This window comes from Neolamprologus brichardi, chromosome 23 (genome assembly GCF_056152115.1).
Source record: "Neolamprologus brichardi isolate AB-2024 chromosome 23, ASM5615211v1, whole genome shotgun sequence".
Classification (NCBI taxonomy): Eukaryota; Metazoa; Chordata; class Actinopteri; order Cichliformes; family Cichlidae; genus Neolamprologus; species Neolamprologus brichardi.
This window is the reverse complement of record NC_142125.1, coordinates 3,553,978-3,576,496: the sequence shown is the minus strand read 5'-3', so window position 1 is coordinate 3,576,496 and position 22,519 is coordinate 3,553,978. Positions and strand designations below refer to the sequence as shown.

Genomic DNA, 22,519 nt, shown 5'->3' with positions numbered 1-22,519 from the left:
TCGTGATATTTTGTTTGCCCATAATGTATGGATACAGGGACAGCAGAAATCGATATTTTGTTACTAAAAGGTTTTTGTGCTCTGACTTCAGAGCATGTTGATCCTTTTTCTGAGCAAGAATCCTGACATTCCTTCACTGTCCAAATGTGTTTAACTTGTTTTTGGCAGCAATAAACATGACAGTTTACTTATTTTAATTTAAGACATGTTTTATTTTAATGAAGTTTAAAACTTTTTTATTTAATGTAAAATTATATTTTGTTTTAATTTACTTTCAAATTCTTCAGTTGCTGAAGGGGCTGCATAGTTTTCATAAACTGCATAGTTCAGAATAGCTATAATTGTACCAGATGGTTGATTCAGTTAAGTTGGACTAGACTGTAATACAAACCGTTCAGTTTGTCAACAATAAAACTGAAATGAGAGAAAGACTGAGTGTGAGACTTTGATATTAGATAAAATGAATATTGATAAAGTTTAACTTTATGTACAGAATCTGAATATCGCAAAATATTTTTAAAAATTGCAATAATATCGTATCGTGTGTTAAGTATTGTGATAATATCGTCTCGTGGGATGTATGGTGATTCCCACCTCTAATATATATATTATATATGAAATCTATGAAGCTTCAAATCTTATTGTTAACGCTTTTCATAGTCAGGTCTGCTTGTATTGTAGCATCAGTCATGCTAAAGAGATACATTCCAACAATACATTTGAAGTGTAAATTATAACTTTATTTAAAATTTGCTGCTTTAAAGACTATAGATATAACCTATAGGTTACACACAAGCAAACACAACATGAACCACAGGCACAAGTCGATATATAAACAGAAGTATCAAATCTAAAGTATTAAACCAATAAATCATACACATGGAGACATATCGCCAGCTGAGAACTTCAGTTTCCAAAAAGCTCGAGGGGAGTCGAACACCATGATACCTCTACACCCTCATCCTCATTTTCTGCCATTCGTCAGGTTGAGTTATATACACATGCTTTAGATATGAGTAGCAAGCACAAGCAGAGCATTGCACATCTGTGCAACCACTTCCAGATGCTTCTTGTTGTAAATGTGCACTTTAAATGTGTGGAAATCCCTGCGGACCAAGGTTTGCCATAGGATACCCCACCCCCACCCCCACTACAGCACAGCTTTGGGGCCTCACTGCCAGTTAAGATTCCCTCTGTGTTCTTTTCTCACCAAGTCCATCAGCCTATCAGGTTTGTGGTCTGTCTGATCGATTGTCCATCATCCCTGTGCTTGTTTATACACTGTACAAGATCTACACACGACACCTTACGCACACCATTCATCAGCACAGGAAGAGGAAACGGAACATGGACCAATGTTTGAAGTGGAACCAGAGCAGTGTTACAAGCTTCAAATACACAGCTGGGTATGTAACTCTTCATCATTACAGCAGCCATTTAAGAGCCCTGCCAAGGCATCTGGCATCCGTTTGGACCTGGAATTGGATTTGTTTGTGTAGCAAATCCAACAGGCACCAGTCTGAGAAACCCCGGGCCAAAGCACACTGTACAGGTACGACTAAAACATCCCTACATTTGAAATAAAAGCATACGATTTATATATTAATCATTCTTTTTTGTTGTTGTCTGTTATTTATTTCAAATATAGGCGTATAAACACACATATCCTTGACAAAACTCAAAAACATGTCTTATAGCATTCATGGGTACAGTATTCGTGGCTCATAGTGGCAAGCTGGGGTGATTGCACAAAAAACCTTAGAGCTGGCACTTCCAACCTTATAAAAGTACATAAAGAACATTTTATATTCAAAATAACTTATTAACCACTTTCTTGTCCATCTTTGATTATTATTTGCTAAACAAAATTTTTTTCTCTAACAAAAAATTGGAAAAAAAGTGGAAAAGGGACAAGATAGAGGCGACGTTTCTTAATATTTGATTGATTGTATAGTAGTGGTATGACACATCAAGTCCAGCAGAAATAAAAGCTACAGGCATCAATGGTGTCTGCTACTGCAGCCCATTTCACATAGGTGATCAAAAAAAAAAAAATCATTAATCTAATCCACACTTACATGTTTACATTTCAGAAACTTTCCAGTCTGGACACGAGCCTAAAAGCTGAAGATTCGACGTGTCCTCACCTTAGCTCAGTTTCATGCTAAACGTAAGGAAATCAGTGATATCACATGACAGTTAGTGACGTCTGCCAACATGAATGAGCACTAATCTAATTAGCGTGTTGTCAGCTGGTAAACCTGTCGAGCACTTTAAGAACAAAATGTTTGTTCTAGCAGAGACACGGATCTGTTTGTACGGCAGTTATGAAACATTACTGGATGTTCTTGTTTCCCATGTTGGTGAACCGGCTCTACAGCTCATGTAAGCAGCTCTGGATGATCTATAGCTAACGTTTCAGGAGTTTTTTTAGGGCCACATGCCAATAAGATCTTAGCCAGAGCCGAAGAAAAACCACCACAAAATCAGCAGTGTAATAAAAAATTATAACAACGTTGTTAATTCGGGTAATATTTACTCAAGCATTTTAAAAACGTGTTTTCATCAAACAAGCAGGAAGATCCATAGATTTCTGTTGAACGAGGTGACACGGACTCCACGATTTGGTCGACTGCCAGGAAAAACCCTGTATTTTAGCTTTTGAGACATGCTGTCAACAGGATGGCATTATATAGGAAAATAAGTTAACCGACAGTCAGAAATTCAGTATTCTTCTACTGTAGGTCCAACAAAATGACACGAATCCACCAACACTTAGAAACATTCCTGCCTGAACGTTCTTCTCTTTACAATTATTCTAGACAAATTTGGTTTTCTACTTTCACAAATCAAAAAATACACTCTAATAGTAAAGCTCCATTAATCGGTGTAGTTTTAATTAAAATTAAAGAACTCACTGGAAGTGAAATAGCTGCTTTGAATTCGGAAACCGTGCCCAGATTCTGGTGCAGTTTTTGGCACTTTTAGGTCATCACTGCATTTGCTCTGTATAACTGAAATCTAGGTGCTGTCACTGATCCATTCTGGAACAGATAACATGCATACTGCATAATAATAACAACCCTAATTTGCAAGTAATGAGTAAAGAAAGTAGAATATGTATCAACCCAAATGCAGAGAGACTTTTATCTGACATTTTTTTGTCAGTGTGCTGGAAAAAGACACTGGAAGCTTACGGCTATGGAAACCTGCATTGCTAACACAGGTAACAATGTTACCCATGTTGCACTTGGTTTGTGATGTTTCAGTTAATGCAGCTTTTTTTGCTTTACCGTTAATAATGATAGCTTGAAAATATGCTTCTTTCTCTCTTACAGGAGAAAAGTGTCATGGTTGTGTCTCAGGTGCCCAGAGATGGGCTGCATCCCTCAGATCCAGTGGAGCAGGTGGAAAGTGAGTGGTTGATGCAGAGAAAAGAGGTTGAAAGTTATAAGCCACAAGTATAGCTTTTCCTTTCTTTTTTAAAACACAAATACAAAGGGCCGATTGCAAAAATTACCAAAACATTAAAATTTGACACAGTTCCAGGACAGAAGGCATCCTGAAGAGTCAGGATTGCATATAACCCAGGTTATTACCTGATCTAACCAGGTCGAAGCCCCTGGATTTGACGCTATCACACAGGTTTGTGGTCTGCAGGTTTGCAGTCTTTGTTCCTATAAGTTCACTATCACACAGTGCCACGACTGTGGTAGTTGTAATGGTTGCTGTTCTCAGAGTCTGCAATCTGCACGCTGGGTTTCCTTTCTGGTTCCTCACTATCGCGAGTGCCAGGCCTCTTGGAACGTTTAGGACACTTCTCGAAGAAATCCGACACAAAGTGCACCTGCAGAGGAGAGGAAAGGAGAGATTAAGAGGGGACAGAAAAAAGGAAGCCAGACAAGATTGCAGGTCACTTAGAAAATTATTTGTGCTACGGAGATTGGAGTATAAACAAGTAAGGGACACCGAGGAGGTCGGGCAGAGCTGGAAACTGTGATTACACATGTCTGGAGAGGACTGTGAACAGCTGTTAAATGACACACTAACGCAGACTCTCACACACATCAGAGAGGAACACACAGAGAGCAGGCGCAACCCCTGCAGACCATAAAATCCTATGCCCAGGAGGGTCTCTAATTGCGCGCAGCACTGTGAAGGCCAAAGGTGCAGGCTCACATCCCAATTAATCATGCATGGACACACACAGACACACAAACACACGCTCTACCACTCCAGAATTTCCACGAGGCAGAGCTGACAGTGGTTCAATCCTAACAGGGAAGTGGCCAAACAATAAAGAAGCCCAGCTGGATGAAGGAGGTGAATGGACTTGTTACCTGCCAGCTGTAAGTATGTGGGTTTGTATCAAGACACACCATGCTGCTGTCGCACTTCACTCTACTCATGCTTCCTCTCTACATGGCTTTTAACTGTGGGAATAAAATCTATGGCAAAAAAATATGTTTTGAGCTATTCTGCTAACGTTTCCACTAAATGTCATTTTTATGATTTAGACGGTCACACCCGTGTTTGCCTTTCCAGCACTTGGAAACCACAGGACGAAGATGCAAAGTTAATATGTCATCAGGTAGGAAGCTGGTGGTATAAAAAAAGTCTCCATGTAATCATAAATTCTCAAGAGGAGAAGTAAAAAGAAAAACTGGCAAAAGTTCCCAGGCGTAAGCTTTTAAAAATAATGGCTGTGTTACTATAAAATCACTAATTTTTGTAGCATTTATCTTGTAGGACGTTGCCGTGGAGACTCACATTTAGCAAAGCAACAAGCGCTCCCTGCAGCAGCCCCACCAGCACATCGCTCCAATGGTGCTTGTAATCAGAGACTCGGGTGTAACCCACATAAACCGCGAAGGCCACCAGGAAGAACTGGATGGTGGGCCGGAGAAGTCTGGCCCACTTTGCCACAAATCTCGCCTGCACGTAAAGCTGGAGGTGGAAACAGAGAGGAAAAAGAGAGCAATGATGCTATTAGCACTGCTGGAACCTAAAAAGGTTATCACACCAATACATAACCAGTTATATTATGGCAACACTGCATCATACATCATAACTGCAATGTGATATGCTAACAAAACAGTAAAGTAGGGACATTTCTGCCATTTCTAAATGTGCTTAAACTGCAGCACTATCGAGATACTGGTTGGATCCTTTAAAAAACAGGCTATGACTTTGGTGCTTGAGTTTGCAGTGAAAACAGTAGCTGGCAACTCTCAAATTAGATTTAACTTTAAAAAGGTGCTGAGTACAAATCGAATTTATGTTCTCCACAGACTCAAACCCCATTTATGCTGGAAAGCACCGATGCCAAGAAAATATGAATCTGGCAATAGTTAAAAACTCTGCTAAAGGTGTAAAAATTGGCATCGCACCACCGTCCGCCTGCCGTGCGGCTACGCTGCAGTCAGCACTATAGCGTACTCTTTCAAGGCAGCCCGGAGGACACGGGCTGGATGTCACAGCTGAGCTCTATGTTTGTTTGCAGCATATGCCTGGCAAAACAGAGAGCGCCAAAGACAGGAATGGACACTAGCTGGACGCTCTTTTCTTGGAACTGAAAAAATAAAAGCTGCTTTGCTTGGAGCTCGCTGTCTAGCTGCGGTGCCTTTTAAAACGAAGAGATGGGGCCAAGTGGAATGAGCTGAACAGGCCTGTAAGACAGGTCAGAGCTCGTGCTTCATCATTGCTGGGAAAAGGGTTGCAGACTATTCCAGATTCATTTGTCTCACTACATTCTTCCCCTGGACTCCACTTTTCCCTTTTATGTCTCTGAGTACAGATCTAAATGTATGAGAATGCTCTTAAAGGAGCCCAGAGGTTTAGTTTTTTTTAACCGTACAGAGAGATGGGTTTGATTTCTTGAAGCTCACGTTCTGTACTTACCGCTAGGAAAAGCATGCAGTACATGCTAAAAGAGGAGTGACCAGAATAGAAGGACAATCTAGAGAAAAAAACACAATTCAGATGTAACTGCTTTACACAGGATATTTGTACAGTAGCATTTTGTAGCATCAATATCATGTAAAATGTGTTAGACCTCCTTTTCACAGTATGTTACAATCTGTGTAATTTGTGTGAGGTTCTTGTTTCCTCTATAAAGAAACTGATGGAAGTCCCTCCTACCTAGACTCTGTGACATCCTCAGGAGCCCCAGTGCAGTTGATCACCGGCATGTATCCTGGGCAGACTTTCGGTGCACACACTGCCATGAAGTTTGGCCTTGGACGCCCAATAGTGTACTTTGCAAGGTCAGTAAGTGACTGGCTGACAGCTCCTCCAAACAGAAAGGTGCCTACTACCTTGTAGAGTGCAGCTATATACTGATTGAACTGCGTGTTAGACTGAATCCTCTGTCTGTAGACCAGATAAGCCTCTCCAGATGAGATCTGAGGAGAGAGAATAAAAAAATCAAAGATTATTTCTTGGGGGTTTTTTTCCACATTTTTCCTCCATTACATAAAAAGTCTTCTCCTACTTCTACATCAGCTCATTGTTCTGTCAAAGTGCATTCATTTATTTAAGAAAGACCATAGAATCGTGTCAAATGAGTAAAGTCAGCTAGAACAATGTTACACTTACAATGACGAGAGTGCAGCAGATGGTGATAGCTGCCAGCATAGCGGGGGTGATGGTGTCTAGTTTTAGGGGATACTTGATGCTGTCATCATTGCAGTAAATGCCTCTTTGGTATGGCTTGGAGACAATGGTCATAATGATGAAAGGCAGTGCCGCTGGAGGGAAAACAAACCAGATGAACAGTCTTATTATGTTGGACTAATTGAATATCTGGATAAATTTTGCTCTTGCTGGGATGAGATGGATGCATAGGTGTTCGACTGCGATGTAACAGAAGTTCCTGGGTTTTGGTCGTGATTGGGCGGCACATAAGAGGATCCCGGATCCAAGTTAATGTACTTTAAAATCAAAGAAAAATGAGGTAGAAAAACACATTTGGCTATTTTTCTGTATTTTTCAGACATTACCTTGGAGGATGAAATTTTTTTCTAAGGATAAATGCTAAGTTCACAAGGATGAAAACAACCCACAAGAAGAAACACATTTTGTGCTTTAAATGTAGGCAAAATACACAGTGGGAAATAGATTTTATATTCATGAGCATATGCAAAAAGAAAAAAAAAGATCAGACATCAGACATATACCCGTGTGTACAATATAAACAGTTAAAAAAACTGTACACAAATTCCTGCAGGCGTGTGGTTGTGTGCAAAATAAGCCCAAATATAGCTGCTTACAGCTCCCCCGAGAACGCATGATGTCCTCGAGAGGTTCAGAAAACTCAATTCCTAAACCACACGCTCACCGTCTTCCTCTCTGTCTAACAGACACTCACTAACAAGCACGTTTCTGAATGTGAAGAACTAATAAACAGTTTCTGAATACATTTTGCAAATTGCTTTTTTGCTCTGTGAATCAAAAACCTGTTCAATTTGCAGAAGCTCAAATGAGACTTGAAGATATGAGACTGCTGAAAAACAGCTGATACTTATTTCTACATCTTAGCAATGTGACCCAATTAAAACGAGCTTCTACTAGCTGTCTTTGGCGATCCCCTTTCAAGGCTACAATGCAGAGAGGTGAAGAATGACTCTAGGGAGATTTAGACAATATGTGAGACAAAGGCCTTATATGCACAGGTGCAGACACTGGAGCTATTTGATCCAACCTTGGGCTTGTTGATGGGAATAGTAAAGTAATTAATGTTCAAGAAATAACCAATACATTATCCAGTTATTGGTTGGACATATTATATAGCACATATATGAGATATAACATCCTAGAAATGCAGGGAATAAGTATCTTTTGTCCCTTACATGGCACTGCAAATTTGTAGTTTTCAGTGTTGGGAAGGTTACTTTTAAAATGTATTCCATTACAGAATACAGAATACATGCCCCAAAATGTATTCTGTAACGTATTCCGTTACGTTACTCAATGAGAGTAACGTATTCTGAATACTTTGGATTACTTAATATATTATCATGCTGTTTACAACTACATGAATGTACTATTGCTGTGATTTATTACTGTTACTGAAGGTCCGCGGCTCCGAACCGTAGTAAAGGGACCTCTGGCTAATACGGTGGGTTCTGTGTCGTGCTCGTAGCTGAAAACTAGCTTTACTTTGCTAGCGAGAGACAGAGAGAGGCGTTGAAAGGCTGCTCCAACGGAACTTATTGTTTTTGGAGGAAAACACGAACACGGTGTACAGTCGAGTCTTAATAGCTTACTTACAACTGGGCTCGTCAGACACTCTTATTATTATATTTACATGCTTCCAGCTCCCGTTTTTGCTAGATGACAGCTGGTACTTTTCCTTTTTCTCCCTCCCTCGCTCACAGACACATAACGGGTATGGCAGTCCATTCTCCCTGCAGCACGGACTACACTGCCTATGATGCTACATTCTTTAGAGCTATACCGGTAGCATTCTGCCTGTTAGCTTAGCACAACAACAACAAAAAGGCCTCTCTCACCCAGGAAACACAGAAAGAGAGAGAGCGTCACCCTGTAACCATGGCAACCGTAACGCTGCCGCCTGGAACAACAGAACGTAGCTGTCAAACAAAACCCAAACAGTCCTGACCCGCCACAATATGAAACAGGGAAGTACCGCCGTGTAATCCATTTATTTCAACAAAGTAACTGTATTCTAAATACCACCTTTTTAAACGGTAACTGTAACGGAATACAGTTACTCATATTTTGTATTTTAAATACGTAACGGCGGTACATGTATTCCGTTACTCCCCAACACTGGTAGTTTTATAGGGTTACGGGTATTTCTGACATTCATTAGAGAAGTCAAAGACTAAACAATCAACTGACAAATGGCTGAAAACGATCAGGTGTTCCAGCCCTAGTAAGGAATGTGTTCTCCACCCTAATACCCACTACTGCTATCCATAGCAGGCAGACAGTCTTGGGCCCACTGTGAAAATACCAAGCGCCTGCATGCGAAATGCAACAAAAACAGCAACGCAAAAGCATCGCAAGAACTTGAAAAGTTCACTCACCAATAGCATTGAATTTCTGTGTAAATGAACTGTGCACCCCTCCCATTTAAAAGCAAAAAAAGTCTGCCCTTGACATATTTCTAGGAAGACTTCCAGTGAGCCTGACTGATGAGAGACTATTAAGACTGAAACTAAAGGAAAATATACAACAGGAAGGCGGATTGGGAGTCAGCTGAGATAAATGCTCTGTTGATTCCATGTTTAATTCCACCTCGTGACAGATATAGGAGAACAGCCTACTGCAAATGTATGAACACTGTCACAAAGAAAAGCACTACTCAGTTTGTAAGTGGACCCGAAAACTGTCACTTCAGTACATTTAACAACTCGGTGAAATTCTTAGAAATACCCCTCGCTATTGTTCGGTATTCTCGGCAACAGGCCGTGTATGATGACAGAAGAAGAATAACATGCACTTGATCTTATCTCTCTATGTCGAAGGTGACACGGGATGAGGTGGGATATAGAGACATGTCGCCTGCACACCTGTGGACGAAGGGTTTTATGGGCTCGGTGAGCAAAGGCAGCAGCAAAATACAGGCTTTGTGCTGAGAGCAGAATAAACAATAGTGCTCAATTGGATAAACACATGATTGTGCATTGACCCCTGCTGACCTGGCCTTGATGGAGCTGGATTTAGACTAGACAAACATTGAAGGAAAAAAAGTAGAGATGTTACCTTTAACAAAGACAGTGTTCAGTCACAAAGTAACTTTATTTAAAAGCCTTTTGCCAGACTAGTCAGGGCGATCGTGGTTCAAGAGTTGGGAGTTCGCCTTGTAATCGGAAGGTTGCCGGTTCGAGGACAGTCTCGGTCGTTGTGTCCTTGGGCAAGACACTTCACCTACCGCCTACTGGTGTTGGCCAGAAGGGCCGATGGCGCAATATGGCAGCCTCGCTTCTGTCAGCCTGCCCCAGGGCAACTGTAGCTGCCTCCACCAGTGTGTGAATGGGTGGATGACTGGGTGTGTAAAGCGCTTTGGGGTCCCTAGGCGGGACTAGTAAAAACGCTATACAAATACAGGCCATTTACCATTTAGTCTTTCTAATCAAAGTACCCTGGGGAGGGCGTGGGAAGGTTTCCCACTATCCGTAAAAACAATCAGAAACACTTTCCAAAACATGCAACTATTGTTACATGCAGCAGCCATAAATGTTTAAGTAATTTTAGTGCGTACAGGCAGTTTAAGTGCATTTACCCCCCTTTCTAATACCAGTAACATTACAAGCAGCAGCTGGTTGTCACCTTTCACTGTGTGGCAGATTCCCACCAATCACTGCATGAGCACAGGACCCCAGTGTGCAGGATGTGGTAAACCAGGATTTTAAAGTCCTATTCCACACATTTTCCTGTTACAGCCACCAAATCCTGTCTGTGATAACTGTAGTGTAATACAGTCTCTGATATTTAACTAACATCCTGTCTGAAGCACCACAGGGGAGCTCGCCGATGCAGATTTACTGATGTGGCTTTTGGGTGGCAGCTTATCCATCTGTATCCTGCATCCTGCTACCAGCTGGAAAGAATGGAGCAAACTTAAAAAAACCCAACAACTACTACTTTTTATTTCTCTGCGGAGTCAGGAACAAATAGTTGCACTAAAATCAGAGTCAGGTTTAAATGAAACCTGCCTCCACGAATACATAACATCAAGTTTGAAGGTTTTTACAAGATTGGCCTAGACAAACTCTAGAGAAAAGTTTATTTACCTAACACAGAATGGTAAATGTCAAGCAGCAGCACAACATAATTATTTCTATGCTGGAGTCGCGTGATAGAACCAGGCCATTAATCACAGCAAAGCAGCAGAAGAATTAAGGGGGAAAAAACCTTTAAAATGATGTGCCAGCTAATGAAATATCGCACAAATTCACACAAGGCTAAACAGCTTTTGCACGTCCATCATCACCATTATTCTACCGCCTGCAAAAATGTATTCATCTCATCAGCTCAATATCTTTATGTTTTTTAATGCTTACTAAATCCTCTTAACAGGACAGGGTTTATGGACTGAGTGAAGTCAGCCTGCAGGTCTTAAAAAGCCCCTCTGACTTGTAAAAAAAAGTATTAATTTTTCATGTCTGTTTTCATCCACGAAGCACTAATTCAGCTGACACCTGCCTTTAACTTTTAAGTCATGAATCAGAAGCTCAGATGAAAAGGGGGGGGGGGGGGGGGGGAAACGGCAGAAATAAAATGATGTAAGGAGTCTGGACTGCTCTCATGGGCAAAATAAACGGTACGCCCTGAGGTGCGTGCGCGAGTGTGTCTTATGAGCAGCCCCCCTGCGTATAATATGTGCAAGAAACAAACCAGCCAGTCTCTGGAAAAGCAGACATACTCCAACACAGTTTTCAGACAAAATTAGACCCATCGGCACACAAAATAGGCCTCCGGCATACCACGAGACAATCCCACAACCCAAACTGACATTGCTCCAGAGCTGCCTCCACTTAAAGACCGAGCAGTGTCTCTGACTCTACTGGAGATTTTTCTGTTGAGAAAATCTGAAAGAACACAGAATATGTGGAAGTAACAATAAAAAGAGTAGATTTATTTCTTTAGCGTGCGGAAAGCCTTGTTTTTGAATGTTTCCTCCAAAGATTGAGGGAGGAAAATGTGGCCAGGAAACGCTCCTGCCTGAGCCTCTAATGTGCAGTCCTTCTGCCTCCGTTTAAAGACTTTAGAGTCTTTGGTTCCACTTTGCAGTAATACCTCGGTGACTCCCACTGCTACAATGGATACTAGAGCGAAATGAAGCTATATGAGAGTAACTGAGAATGACTGTCTGAAGAATCCAGCTCAGTCAGAGGGAGATTTCTGCATTAATTGATACATGAACAACAGCAGCGTGTTCATTCTTTCCACCGCTGCTGAATCACATCCTCTCCCCCTGTTTCTCTATCATGCTTAAAGCCGTTCATTCTTCTCTTTCTGTCACTCACTGGATCACAGTGTCCTCCCACACACTTCTCCCTCTGTTGTAAATATAGAGGCCTCACTGGGTGATGCTTTATTTAGCTGGTAGATGTGCAATTATGCAGGACCATTTGGACCACAATCGCACTCTGGTGCTGACATTCAAGGCCCGTCACATCCTCTGCTAGCTTAGGTCTTTTTCTTCCTTTCCCTTCCCTCCTTTTCATGTCTACATGTATTTGCTGTACAGGGTCCATTTTTCTTAGTCCCTTGAGTCAAACTGCCATGATTATCTGGAAGTCACAATTTGAGAATAACTGACACCTACTCACCGTGGTTTCTCTGACATAACTTGCTGCACCTGCGTAACCGCACAGATGGACAATTATGTTCCCTAATTTGAAAAACATACAGTCTGGGTTTTTATTATGCATACCTAAAGAGTGCATAGCCTGTGTGTGGCGTGAGACGGGTGTTCCCATGCCCTTGGTCTGCCCTGCGGGGCCTAAAACTTTCCTTCGGGGTCGTAGCTGGAACATTTGCCCTTCCATCTAATTTCTTCCACTCTGGTTTCCTGCCTTTGCAGCATGAAGGTCACCTTCTTCTTATTGTATTTCTAGCCTTCTTTTCTTCCTGTTGACAGTTTTAGTTTCATCTCACATTTCACCACTTCTTAGAAATCTGTCACTCTTTAGTCATTTACTCAATTCCTGACTGCTTCCAATTCCACCCTGCGTGGATGAGGACAGAGGGAGGCTTCTCCCCCCCGCCCCACCGCCTTTCTTTTAGCTGGAGTGTTTCCACTTTTTATTCCTTTGAATAAAAAATTCTCTCCTTCGTTTGTTCCCTCCAATTCAAACATGCTTTTATGTCAAAGCAGGTCATGCTTGCACAAATTATATATAAAGCAATAAATAACCTGCTTCCTGACAATATTCTGAAAATGTTTTCTGAAAGGGAACGGGGATACAATTTGAGGGGGGAATTAAATTTAAAACATCCTCGTATCCGTACAACATTAAAATGTTTTTGCATCTCTGTGTGTGGAGTGAAGCTGTGCAACAGACTAAGTAAAGATATGAAGCAATGTCCGAGCATGGCGCAGTTTGAAAAGCGGTTTAAGGAGATGGTTTTTACAGGGTACAGGGAAGAGGTAGAGATTTGATAGGGTGTTCTTGTCTAATATTTTCATGTGTGTGCGGGTGCACGGGTATGTTGGTGTATCTATCTATCTATCTATCTATATATATATAAATAAAAATATATAAAAATATATATAAATAAAAATATATAAATAAATATATAAAAAAATATATATATAAATATATAAAAATATATATATATAAATATATAAAAAAATATATATATAAATATATAAATATATAAATAAAAAGAATAATAATTAAAAAAAATACACATGACATATAATGTAATTGCAAGGAGGTATTTCTGTAGTCTATAGATTACTAGATAGTGGAAAAGGGGTGGGATTAAATAAGCTCATGCTTCTTCCTGCTCCTTTTTGAACATGAAAGTTATTTGTAGTTGTGGTTGCTCGTTTTCTTTTTGTTTTGCTTTGTTTATTTGTCTCTTTTAGTTCTATGTTGTTGTACTTTTTTTTAACATGTTCAAAATAAAGATTCAATCAAAATCAAAATGCTCGAGAAGATGTGTTGCAGTTAAAAAACCAGCTAAAGCTCTCTCTCCTTCTAACTGTCGCCCCTCCAAGCTGAACTGACTAATGTGGAAGGTATGTGCTGAGCCTACAACCTCTGCCGCCGTAGGCCTCTGGAATTCTAATTCACATGAGGAACGCCCAACTTCACCAGTCACACCAAATCCTGCTGCTGCTGCTGCTGTGGTCCATTCTTTCTTTTTAATCCCACTGTTTCACTCCGTCCATCATTTACGCGTGCTTAGCTTCAAGCAGAGCAGAAGGAGACATGGCGGCAGGCGAGGCTGTGCGAGTGGTGGGAGAGCAGCTAAATCTGGGTGAGCAATCAAAGAGTCTGGGTTTGGAGGGGATCAAAGAAGTAGGCCACACAGGTTTCAACCTAAACCAGAAAAGGCCTGCGGGAGGAGTTAAAAGGCAGTCTGATGTGTGCAGCTACAATGACTGATCCTGACCTTACTAAATAAGCTGCTGCTGCCTTGCTGTGTCGTACTTTATCCTGAATATATTTGATGTTGCCTTTATACGTTCCCAGTTTGTTTGGATTAGTCCTTAAAATCTAGTTTGGCTCGATATTAGCAAGAAACACGTCTTTTAGACTGCGTTTGGCTTATTTACAGCTCGTATCTTTTTCTAGTGATCAAACAGCACTGTTTACATTTTTGATACTTGAGGTTTTATATGATGTCAGTGACAGCAGTGAGCACAGCAGCCCCAAACACCTGCTGTTCATCATTCAGAAAAAAAGGTTACCTAAGGAGAGAAGTGCTTACAGAGCTTATTCCAGAGTGCACGAATTGGGCGGTTACACCAAAACAAAGATTATTTTGAACTGTGAATCATGCTAAGCTCTGGTAAAGTCCAAAATAATAACGTAGATCTGCAAAGAGCAGTGGGTATCCTGTAATAAACATCGATAAATATACAGAAAAATAGAATATTGGATGTCGATATGGCAGAGCTACATAAAAGAACATACAAATAAAAACTGTAGAAACAAACAGTCAAAAATAATCAACGTATGCCTATAAAATACCTGAATTCCACGCTCAACCTCACTTGCAACGATTTAAAATAATTTAAATATCAGCGACCAAAATATAAAGAAACTACGTTGTCTCAGTGGAACGTGTCTGTTTGTTTAAAAGGGCTTCAGTTTCCATGACATGGCTCTCCTAAGGAAAACCATTCCCATCAAGCATCTTCATAGCTTTGCTCTGAGAACTCAAGCCAATCAGTCTTACCAACAGAAACCACATGAGAGGCCCGGCTCCCAGGAGACGCTGCTGGATGGCTTCATGACAAACTAACCAGGGTTGGCAAGCAACACAGCAAGGGGACAGAGTGCATTAAGAGTAATGAAATGCGTAGAAAGTCTGTGAGCAAGCGCTATTGTATGTGTCACTGTGATTGTGACAGCCCGTTCTCACTCCCGAGGCGTAACATGCCGACGTTTTGTCACGTCCCGCGGCGTTCCCGAGGAAGGCGAAAGGAGACCTTCGGCGTTGTTATGGTACGCAGCGGGTTATGGCTGAAATCCAGTGCAATGACGCTCCGGCGGTAATAGACGTTCCAGCCCTGTATTCCAGCCCTAACCATAACCTTTTTCCTGACCTCAACCAGGACTTTAATGATGTTAAATAGCGTGTTTCTAAGCGATTTGAAGAAAAAGAGCGAACATGTGTAGATTGAGTCCATACGGTTCTCATATTTCCTCATTTTTTTTCCCGAGGTCGTCATTCAGGAACGTGGTGGGTAGCCAAAAACGTAATATGTTGACGATTTGTCACCTAGCGTAAAATGTTATGCTTTGGGAGAGAGAACGTGGATTGTGATCATATAAAATACTGAGAACAACTTGATATGTGCAGGTCAATCAAAAACTCTGCTGCCATTGTTCTTTAGGTGTGCAATGCAAAAGAAACCAACAAATGCAAAGTGATAAATATACAATTCTCTGAAAACAAAATTATAAAATACTGTAAATCTTAGAGATAGGCTCCAGCCCGTGACCCTTATAAGAATAAGCAGAAGAGATGGATGGATGGACTCTAACACCGTTTTAAGAAATGCAGGTATGTTTCTGAAGGAACTTTTCCATACTGTACAATACATACATAACACGTTTTGTAAGCGGGTCAGCAAACAATGACACAGAACAGGTTTGTCACAATCTTACAGACAATAACGAGCGGACACACGGGAAAACAAGAACGTGTTGGCAGTGCCTCACCCCAAGGCCATTTAGTCTATTGGTAATGTGCTTGATAGTGTATTATCGAGCGCATTACTCACGATTCAAAATGTCATTCATTTTTCCAACAGGAGCACCCATGAAACGAGGTGAGCTGTGACATACATGTTACACCTGCAGAGCTGTGGGCAGGGAGAGGTTAAAACCCGAGCTTCCCTTTCTCGAGCCAACACCCAATATCTATTTGTGCTGAGTGTAGACTTACACAGACGGGGTAGGGAGAGTGGGAGGAAGGGAGGAAGAATAGACGAAGAACTGAGGCCAGAAGCTCACAATAAACAAGAAATTCGAAACCAAGGTAGATCTTTGACGAGTACAACAACCTCAAATGTCCCTCACAACAAAAAAAAGAGACAGGAGGCTTAAACTAGACAAATAATACACAATACGACAGACCTCGAGTAGGAAGGACTCAGTAAACTACCACAAACCAGCTATTTTACACCACATGCATCCATTAAGGTGCTCGGTAACTGTGTTGTGGACTGTATTAAACAAAAAACCACAACAAAAAAGACAGAGGCACATCTATTCATATGATACCAACAGTTATCAGTGTAATTTGACCTGGGCAGGGCCGGGTGAAAGAGATAGAGAGCATGCCAAAGAAATCTTTCTTTCATGTTACCATTGATTTTGGCCTTTGGATTCCTGAACAAAGGATAGATGAAGGCAGTCTGCTGAATGTGAGACATATTTCTTCGGCTGAGCAAAAGTCCAGAGAGAAGAAAAAGGCAGACGCTGATTTGAAAGGCTCACAAATTCAAGAAATGTAAACAGTCTGAAAATGCAGAAGAAACCCAACTCAACACTGTTTCCATACAGGCTAATGGTCAGCATAATTATAAGCTCTATCGTGTTGTTATTACACGCCTGGGGAAACCTCACATAAACTTGGGGTTGACTTGACGATTATTTGGGTGAATGACATGGGTGGCAGAAGGGAAAGCGGAGGCAAAAAGGGTGGGATAATCCATCGAGATCTGAGCAACCATCCGACCAACCCAACCCAGACATTAATCCCAGACTTGTGACAACCAAATGGTAAGGCTTATCATGTTCAGCAGTCTGTGGGTATTCCCACTGATGGAAAATACTCCTAAGCTCTTTGTAAAGGCCGGGATGGAGTGGGAGTGTCTTGAACTCCTTCCTCTTTTGTACCTCGCTGGTAGAACCGAGACAAAACATGTGATACACAAGGTGCCAAACACCAGACTGTTGCAAAATAGATGGCTGTCGTGCTCATGTGGCATTTACACAGTGAACCAACCACCCACCACACTGGTATATTCCACATGTGCATATTATCCTTGTGTCCGCATCTGAAAACAACTTCTTCTGGACGTGTCAGCTCAGAGTTTTTATGTTTGTTGTTTTTTTTGGTTTGATAAAGTTGCTCTAATCATTATCTTTATGATGAAAACATTTGGCAGATTATTAAGCCCGGTGATTTATTTATTTTGGCATCTGTATTTATGTTTTTCACAAACCCCCCTTTGAGTCTCAGCTAATTATTAAAAGATTCACACGTCTGTCAAAAGTCTGTTTGTACATTGTTGTTTTCATCATGCAAATCTGAACACTGTGACATTAATATTTCCTCCCTAATCGTGTCCCATACCTTGAAGATGAATGTCAAAAGACACGCATCAGTGTGGAAAGCTGTTACTACAATGTTTGTTTATATGGTGCATTTTCTGACACTATTGGGGGGACGAATTCTGCCTGAAGTTAAACGCGGAACATCCGTTTCCGAGCGCAGCAGAAAGTCAAACGAGAAGCAGTCTTTTTAGGATTCCTGGCAGACAAAATATGTGGAATAAGCGGGGCGCACACATGCGTATCAGATTTCCATAAACAAATATTCTGCTTCCTGGCGCACTGTAAAGTCCTGCGAAGTTTTGGTGAGTAGGTTGGAGCATGCAGCCTTGCGAGGAGGATGACACTGAGATTTCCTCTTATGTTCTGCCATGGTGCAATTGCACCAACATTTAAGGCCGGGACGTTATCCCAGCCCGGATCTCCATAAACAAAGTGAGTGACAGGCTGCTCATTTAGCGCCAGACCCGAGTGTGGCAGTCCAGCTGCTGGATCAGCAACAGAGATTTAAATCAGGAGCCATCCAGAAAACCTTTTGTCTGATTAAAAAAAAAGTTTAACGTGCAAATAAACAAACATCGCTGAGTTTCCATTACTACAAGAGACCCTAAGCTGCTGTTATCGGTGCAAAACACACACAAAAAATGCGAATTATGAGAAGAAACAGATGTATCCACACACATATATTACCGGCGACGCCTGCCGACTTTTGCGCATTGTCCGTGTGCTAAATAAAAGGAACAGGTTGTTAACTTACCAGCTGTAACGCACAGCACATCCACCACCACGAACAGCTTCTTCTTCTTCTGATCCTTCATCTTCTTTCCGCTAATTTACTTTATAACCAGAAACTTTGAGAGATATTTGTTTTCTTGAATAAAGTAAACAAGTCCATCTGAGTTCGTTCACTCAGAAACGTAAGTAACTCTAAAAACAAAGGGTAACCTGTACAACGAGTTCTTCCGGGATCCTGGTTCGTACCTGTGCTGCGATGACAGTGACTGCGGAGGTGTGCAAGTTTCTTATAGCGCCACTTTATCCAAACTCCTCTCGGAGCAGCACAGCTCTGACGCTCTGCGTCCTTTTGCGCACATAACTGATTTGGGTATCAAATAAAGACCAGAGAGAGACCATCCGATTGAACAGTGACGGAGGCGTCCGCAGAATCCAGAATAAACTCTTTACTCCGGTCAAACCACGCCACTGCTCCTGATCCCTCCTCCTCGCTTCCTCGTCTGGCTCTTCTCTTCATCCGATCGCCACCAGGCACCGAGCTTTTGCGCACATGTGCGCAGAAAACAGGGAGGAAGACGTTTTTTTCCTCTTTGTGCTTTTGCCAGTGTTACGCCTTTCATGTATGTTCAGTAGAGACGACTCAAATGCTGCTTTAATTGGAGCTGAAAAAGTATACTCAGATTTAAAATATGAAGGAAGAAGGAAGATGCCATTTCCCGAAACGGATAAATGTATTAACAGAAAGAATTGACTGATGGGGTTAATTATTAACGTTTTCTTAAATGAACTAAAGCAGCCTCACGTGAATATCCAGCTCCCATTTCTTAAATCACACCCACACAACAAACTTGGTGCCCTTTTCTCTCGAGATCTTTCTTCCCCCAAACCCCTCTCACACATATAAAAGAGAGATATTAAAATATGGCTAAGAAGTAAACATATTAGCCAACCCTTTTATACCAGTTAGGACTGAGAACACTTGGTAGAAGACAGAATTTTCATCCCAACAAAACCAGGGAGATTTTTACTAGGCATCCTGCGGCTTAAGCAAAATTAGCATGACTTTACATCAGGCCACAGGCAGTCAGGATGTTTCCCCACCGCCAGTCATCACAAGGTTTGCTGTCTGCATGCAGTCATGTGCGTAGAGCTTTAAGTCATGAGTGTGCATTAACAGTTCACTCTGTTTGCATGACAAACACCACGTTTACCCCCCGAAGTATATTAGTTCAGCATCCTTGAGTTAAGCAGATAATCTTGCATGCACGCACTGAAGCTTTACTTGAATTTTACACGTTTGTAAGCAGTAAAATCAACTCAGTAGATAAATTAAAATGTTAAAGCGTGCAAAGTAAACATCAGCAACACGCAGAACAACAGAGAGCTGAATACTTGGAGTCATTTTAAAGCTATGGCTTCTCTGCCCCCTTCTGGTTGTTCCTAACCATAGACGGCTTCTTTTAGGTGCCAGAAGAAGCCAGAAATATGATCCTCCCCCAGTTTAGAGTGCTGAAGCTAGAAACAGGGATTCACAGAGTCATTCATATACTGAGCAGGCAAGAGCTTCACAAGTGTAGTGAATGAATGGTTGTGGTACTTGTTCATGCTCAACAATCCAGATAAGGAAATCCCATGTGGACAGAAATGCTGCATCCAGATGAACAGAATCAAATTTGAGTGAGTTATGCTGATCCACTGCAGAGGATGTGGTGGCAAAGATGACGTCTGTAGCAATTTATAATAAATAAAAATACAGTTCTTAATTAAGCGCTGATGGTTTAATTAAATACCCATCTTCACACCTCTATACAACTCTACTACATGTCATTAAATTGTGTCTTCTCTTTCCAGCAATGTGAGTTTTGCTCTTCTCTCACTATGCCCTAAGTTTGCTCCATGAGCCTGGTTCTGCTGGAGCTTTCTTACCGTTTAACGGAGGTTTTTCTTTCCCACTGTCACCAAGTCCACACTTCCAGGGGATAATCTGATTGTTGAGGTTTTCTTTCTAATATTGTTGGGTCTCATTTTTACAATATAAAGTATAAAATATATATAATATATTCTTACAATACAAACTAGAAACTTGAAGTGAAAACTCAAGAAATGCAAACACATCAATATAGAGAAGGAGAACACTGCACAAGGAGCAGATTGTCGTATAAAACACCAAGAATACTGCAGAAATATTATTCCTCTTAAATGGACACATTCATGAACACTGCAGGGAAATTGTTAACATGCTAAAATCAGTGGAGCTATTATTCATGCTTGTTGGGAAACTTGCTTTGCATTTTGGAGATTGTACAGTTACAGTTATGGACACCAAGCATTTTTTACAGCGATCAGTCTCTTATTATTTTTATGTAGCTGTAGTAAACATAATACAGACAGGCATATTTCACTGACCAGCTTTAAGAAAGCAAAAAGTGATTTGCAGCCAACAGGAGTCTGCAGGGTGTGCCAACACAGACCTCCACCAGGAACAGAGGTGAAGCAGCCAGCTACAGCACCATTAATGTGAGCCTGCAAGCCATCAGCTGGCAGCTTGACACCCTGCAACTCCAAATTCATGAGCTCAAACTGTTCCAGAGTCGCAGCTTTTCTGATGAAATTTCTAAAGCTAATGAGGAGCTGAACTATAAAATTCACACTCTGTAGCAACAAATTTAGCAAAAGCCTGAAAGACATAGCCGTGGCCATTGACTTTAATTAAATTAAAGCAGAACGTGAAGTCATGAACCAGCAGCATGAGGTGCTCAATAATGAACTTGAGCACACAGAGGAAGAGGTCCACAACAAAATAGCCTTTGAGGAAATGTGTGGTGAGATTAAAAAGTCCACAGAGAAAATTAGACAACAGAACACAGCAATGCAAAAGGAAATCCAGCAACTCAAGGACAAGCATGAACAAGCAAACTCACTGGATGTCACAAAAGCAGCAGAATGAAGCTTCGCAACAGGAGATTCAGGAGATCCACAGACACATCCAGAGCAAAATCTCTGCAAGAAACCACAACAGTGTAGTGTCAAAAGAGGCCTTGAGTCATCACAGTGATGCCTTAGGACGGGAACGCCAGAATCTCTTCAAGAATGAAAGAAAAAGTAAATACTGGAGAGGCTCCGTGCGGTTAAACACAATGAAAATGACAAATTGGAAGCTCAAATGCATGTTGTCAACCATCAGCTGCGGATCGAACAAACTTTAAAGGACAGATACCTTTAACTGAACGCTGAGGAGAAGGTGGTACCATGCAGGCACAGAGCAAAGTCCTAATTAAAACTCACGTGAAGGTCTACAGAAAGGTTCTGAATGAAGAAGCTTGGAAATATAAGCACAAGCTGAGAAAATAACGCTGATGCCTTGAAGAAAAGAATTACTCTCAATGAAAGTCAAAGTTTATGAAACTTTGAATACTTATAAGACTGGTTATAAGTCAGGAGGTGCTGAGCAACACACTCTCAAAGGAGAAAGGTTTGCAGGAGGAAAATAATGAGCTAAAAGCTGAGAGACCGAAACGCTCTGCAACAGACTCTGAGGTGAAAAAAAATCGATGGTTTTATGTATGACTCACTGAAAACAGAGAAAGATGCCATCAGCCAACACACTGATTCTTATTTTGTTTCCTCCCCAAATTGACCATAATTTGCCATTTCATTAAAGCAACCAACTAATCAGTCAGTCAAACAAATTTGGAGATCCATTAAAATAAACAACTAAATAACTATTTTCATCTGTAAATGTCATGGTTGGCTGTGCGGCAGGCAAGCAGGAGTGGTGGATCCAAAATGCAGGACTCAGACACAGAAGTATAACTTAAAGCGCAGCTTTATTGCTGGGAAAAACCTCTTACTAAACTAAACTCACCAAAAGACAAACAAAAACGCTGGTGGACTAAAACACTGTAGCAGAAATACTGAGCTGGAGACAAAACACTGGAAACACGGAGGCAAAACACACAGCTTGTTGAGGGTACGACACGACACTGACTCAGAGAAACACAGGGTTTAAATACACTGGGAAGTAACGAGGGGAATGAGACACAGAAGGAGAGCACAGGTGGGGGAAATCAGAACTGACGAGACAAGGAAGCGTAAACTGAACACATTCACGTAAGACACGGACTTTCAAAGTAAAACAGGAAGTATGACACAGAGACGCGAACTTGACACGGTGGAGACAGCAACTAAGAAACACAGAGACAGAACCAGTAAGGCAGAGGACTCGATGAACCAAAAGACCCAGAGGGAAACTCAAACATGCAGACACAGACTTACACAGAACAGAG

The 22,519-nt window shown here is 41.3% G+C and overlaps 1 protein-coding gene across 1 annotated transcript; it reads right to left on the bottom strand.

Annotated features, from left to right (window-relative positions):
• Nucleotides 1-718: 718 nt before the first annotated feature.
• Nucleotides 719-18,745, bottom strand: plpp2b (phospholipid phosphatase 2b). Its single transcript, XM_087836420.1, has 6 exons — nucleotides 18,256-18,745; nucleotides 6,598-6,749; nucleotides 6,142-6,404; nucleotides 5,902-5,959; nucleotides 4,771-4,947; nucleotides 719-3,847 (listed from the first exon to the last, which is right to left on the bottom strand). The coding sequence occupies exons 1-6, from the start codon at nucleotides 18,314-18,316 to the stop codon at nucleotides 3,692-3,694; spliced, it is 867 nt and encodes a 288-aa protein (XP_087692546.1). The 5' UTR covers nucleotides 18,317-18,745; the 3' UTR covers nucleotides 719-3,691.
• Between the last annotated feature and the right edge of the window lie 3,774 nt (nucleotides 18,746-22,519).

Excerpts from the sequence above, each read along its gene's own strand:
- plpp2b (XM_087836420.1), bottom strand. The coding sequence starts at position 18,316 with ATGAAGGATCAGAAGAAGAAGAAGCTGTTCGTGGTGGTGGATGTGCTG. Across the intron at positions 6,750-18,255 it reads TGTGCTGTGCGTTACAGCTG|CGGCACTGCCTTTCATCATT; the intron begins GTAAGTTAACAA and ends TTTTCCCTCCAG. Across the intron at positions 4,948-5,901 it reads ACTGCATGCTTTTCCTAGCG|CTTTACGTGCAGGCGAGATT; the intron begins GTAAGTACAGAA and ends TTCCACCTCCAG.